This window comes from Nicotiana tabacum, chromosome 8, assembly GCF_000715075.1.
Source record: "Nicotiana tabacum cultivar K326 chromosome 8, ASM71507v2, whole genome shotgun sequence".
In the NCBI taxonomy this organism is placed as follows: Eukaryota; Viridiplantae; Streptophyta; class Magnoliopsida; order Solanales; family Solanaceae; genus Nicotiana; species Nicotiana tabacum.
In genome coordinates this window covers 131,215,771-131,217,317 of record NC_134087.1, presented here as the reverse complement: position 1 = coordinate 131,217,317, position 1,547 = coordinate 131,215,771, and the positions used below count along the sequence as shown (strand labels likewise).

At 34.6% G+C, this 1,547-nt stretch overlaps 1 protein-coding gene across 1 annotated transcript; it reads right to left on the bottom strand.

The window, feature by feature from the left end:
- Nucleotides 1–230: 230 nt before the first annotated feature.
- On the bottom strand, nucleotides 231–1,120 carry LOC107805676 (uncharacterized). Its single transcript, XM_016629749.1, has 2 exons — nucleotides 809–1,120; nucleotides 231–659 (listed from the first exon to the last, which is right to left on the bottom strand). The coding sequence occupies exons 1-2, from the start codon at nucleotides 1,118–1,120 to the stop codon at nucleotides 231–233; spliced, it is 741 nt and encodes a 246-aa protein (XP_016485235.1).
- Nucleotides 1,121–1,547: the final 427 nt, after the last annotated feature.

Genomic DNA, 1,547 nt, shown 5'->3' with positions numbered 1-1,547 from the left:
CTGCAGCAACTAGATGTAAATGCATCCCACTTTTATATACTAAAATAGAAAATAAATAGATTCTTATTGAAAATACAAGTAGCCATATAAATTTGTTGCCAAAAAGTAATTTCTCAAAGAATCATCATACCAAATATATGTCTAGTGCAAGAAATGCATTTTATTTTTTTGCAATTCAAATGCTATGATTCTACGATATATGAGTTCTATAAAAACACTGAAGCATTATATCAATCTCTCTTTGGAATATTTCGGCATGTTCTCCGGTTGTGTCCTTTTCTCCCGCATAGTGCACATGTAACTGTATTTCCTTCCCAGCCTCCTATGCCTCTCTTCTTTTTAGGTCTTCCTGGTTTGATTTTTCCTTTTGGTGGCAGTACCACCTGCGAAGAGACATCTTCTGGAATTTGCCACGTTGTTTCATCAGGCAATGGATTTACTGGTATCTCATATGTTTTCAGCAAGTAGTCTATGCTGTAGTAATCTGAGCAATACTTGTATGAATCCATATGGAATTTTTGTATAACTGCCATTGCATGTGGATATGGAATATCGTCTAGCTGAAACCTCCCACAAGGGTAGTTTCTTTCATGTAGGCACACCACATTTTTTGTTTGGCCATCAATTACTAAATGTAAGAATTCAGTTGATGGCAACACCTAGTATAATTTTAATTAAGAAAAGTCATTATCTATATGAAGTAATAGTATTTCTTAAATAACAATATTCAGTTGTTTAGTGAAATCACTAAGGTAAAAAAGTAAAAATACAGTACATGTAGTGTTTTTATGATTTTGAAAATGCATACCGTCATCGTCTGTGATAAGATAGTATTATTTCCCAATATTTTTTCATACTTTGCACCAATCTTCATAAATGATTCCATTGCATCCTTCCGATTGGTGTAATTATATTTTTGAATCAATGTTGTCATAAAGTCAAGCAAATTCACAACTGGGAGGTCTCTTGCGTGCTTGTTTACTGCATTTACTAATTCCGCAATATTCGATGTCATGGTCATGGTTCTATTTGTCTTGGAATGTGCCCGGGACCATTTATCATATCCAATATCCATCAGGTATGTTTTCACTCTACTATCAATAACTTCTAACTCTGCCATATGCCTGTTGAATTCTTAAACAGTGTATGCTCTTGCTAACGCAAAATATACTTCTTTGATTTGTTTTTGGCTCTTCCTGAAGTTTGTCTTTATGTTGTTCCACAGATGGAACATACATGCACAATGAGGGACTTCTGGATAGACAATTGAAGTTGCTTTCCATATAGCATCATGCCTGTCTGATACAATGCACATTCCCTCTTTTTGTCCATAGGTTTCTCTGAACTGCACGAAGAACCATTCCCACGATGCATCATTTTCCGAATCAACAATTGCATATGCAAGGGGTAGAATTTGTCCTGTAAACCCAAAGAACAAAATATCAATTACAACACACTATATTAATTTAGCATTTCATATAGTAGTATAGTCATAGGTAGGTGCAGATGTGTAGCAGAACAACTATATACTCTGTTGGTATACTTGT

Excerpts from the sequence above, each read along its gene's own strand:
- LOC107805676 (XM_016629749.1), bottom strand. The coding sequence starts at position 1,120 with ATGGCAGAGTTAGAAGTTATTGATAGTAGAGTGAAAACATACCTGATG. Across the intron at positions 660-808 it reads TCTTATCACAGACGATGACG|GTGTTGCCATCAACTGAATT; the intron begins GTATGCATTTTC and ends AAATTATACTAG.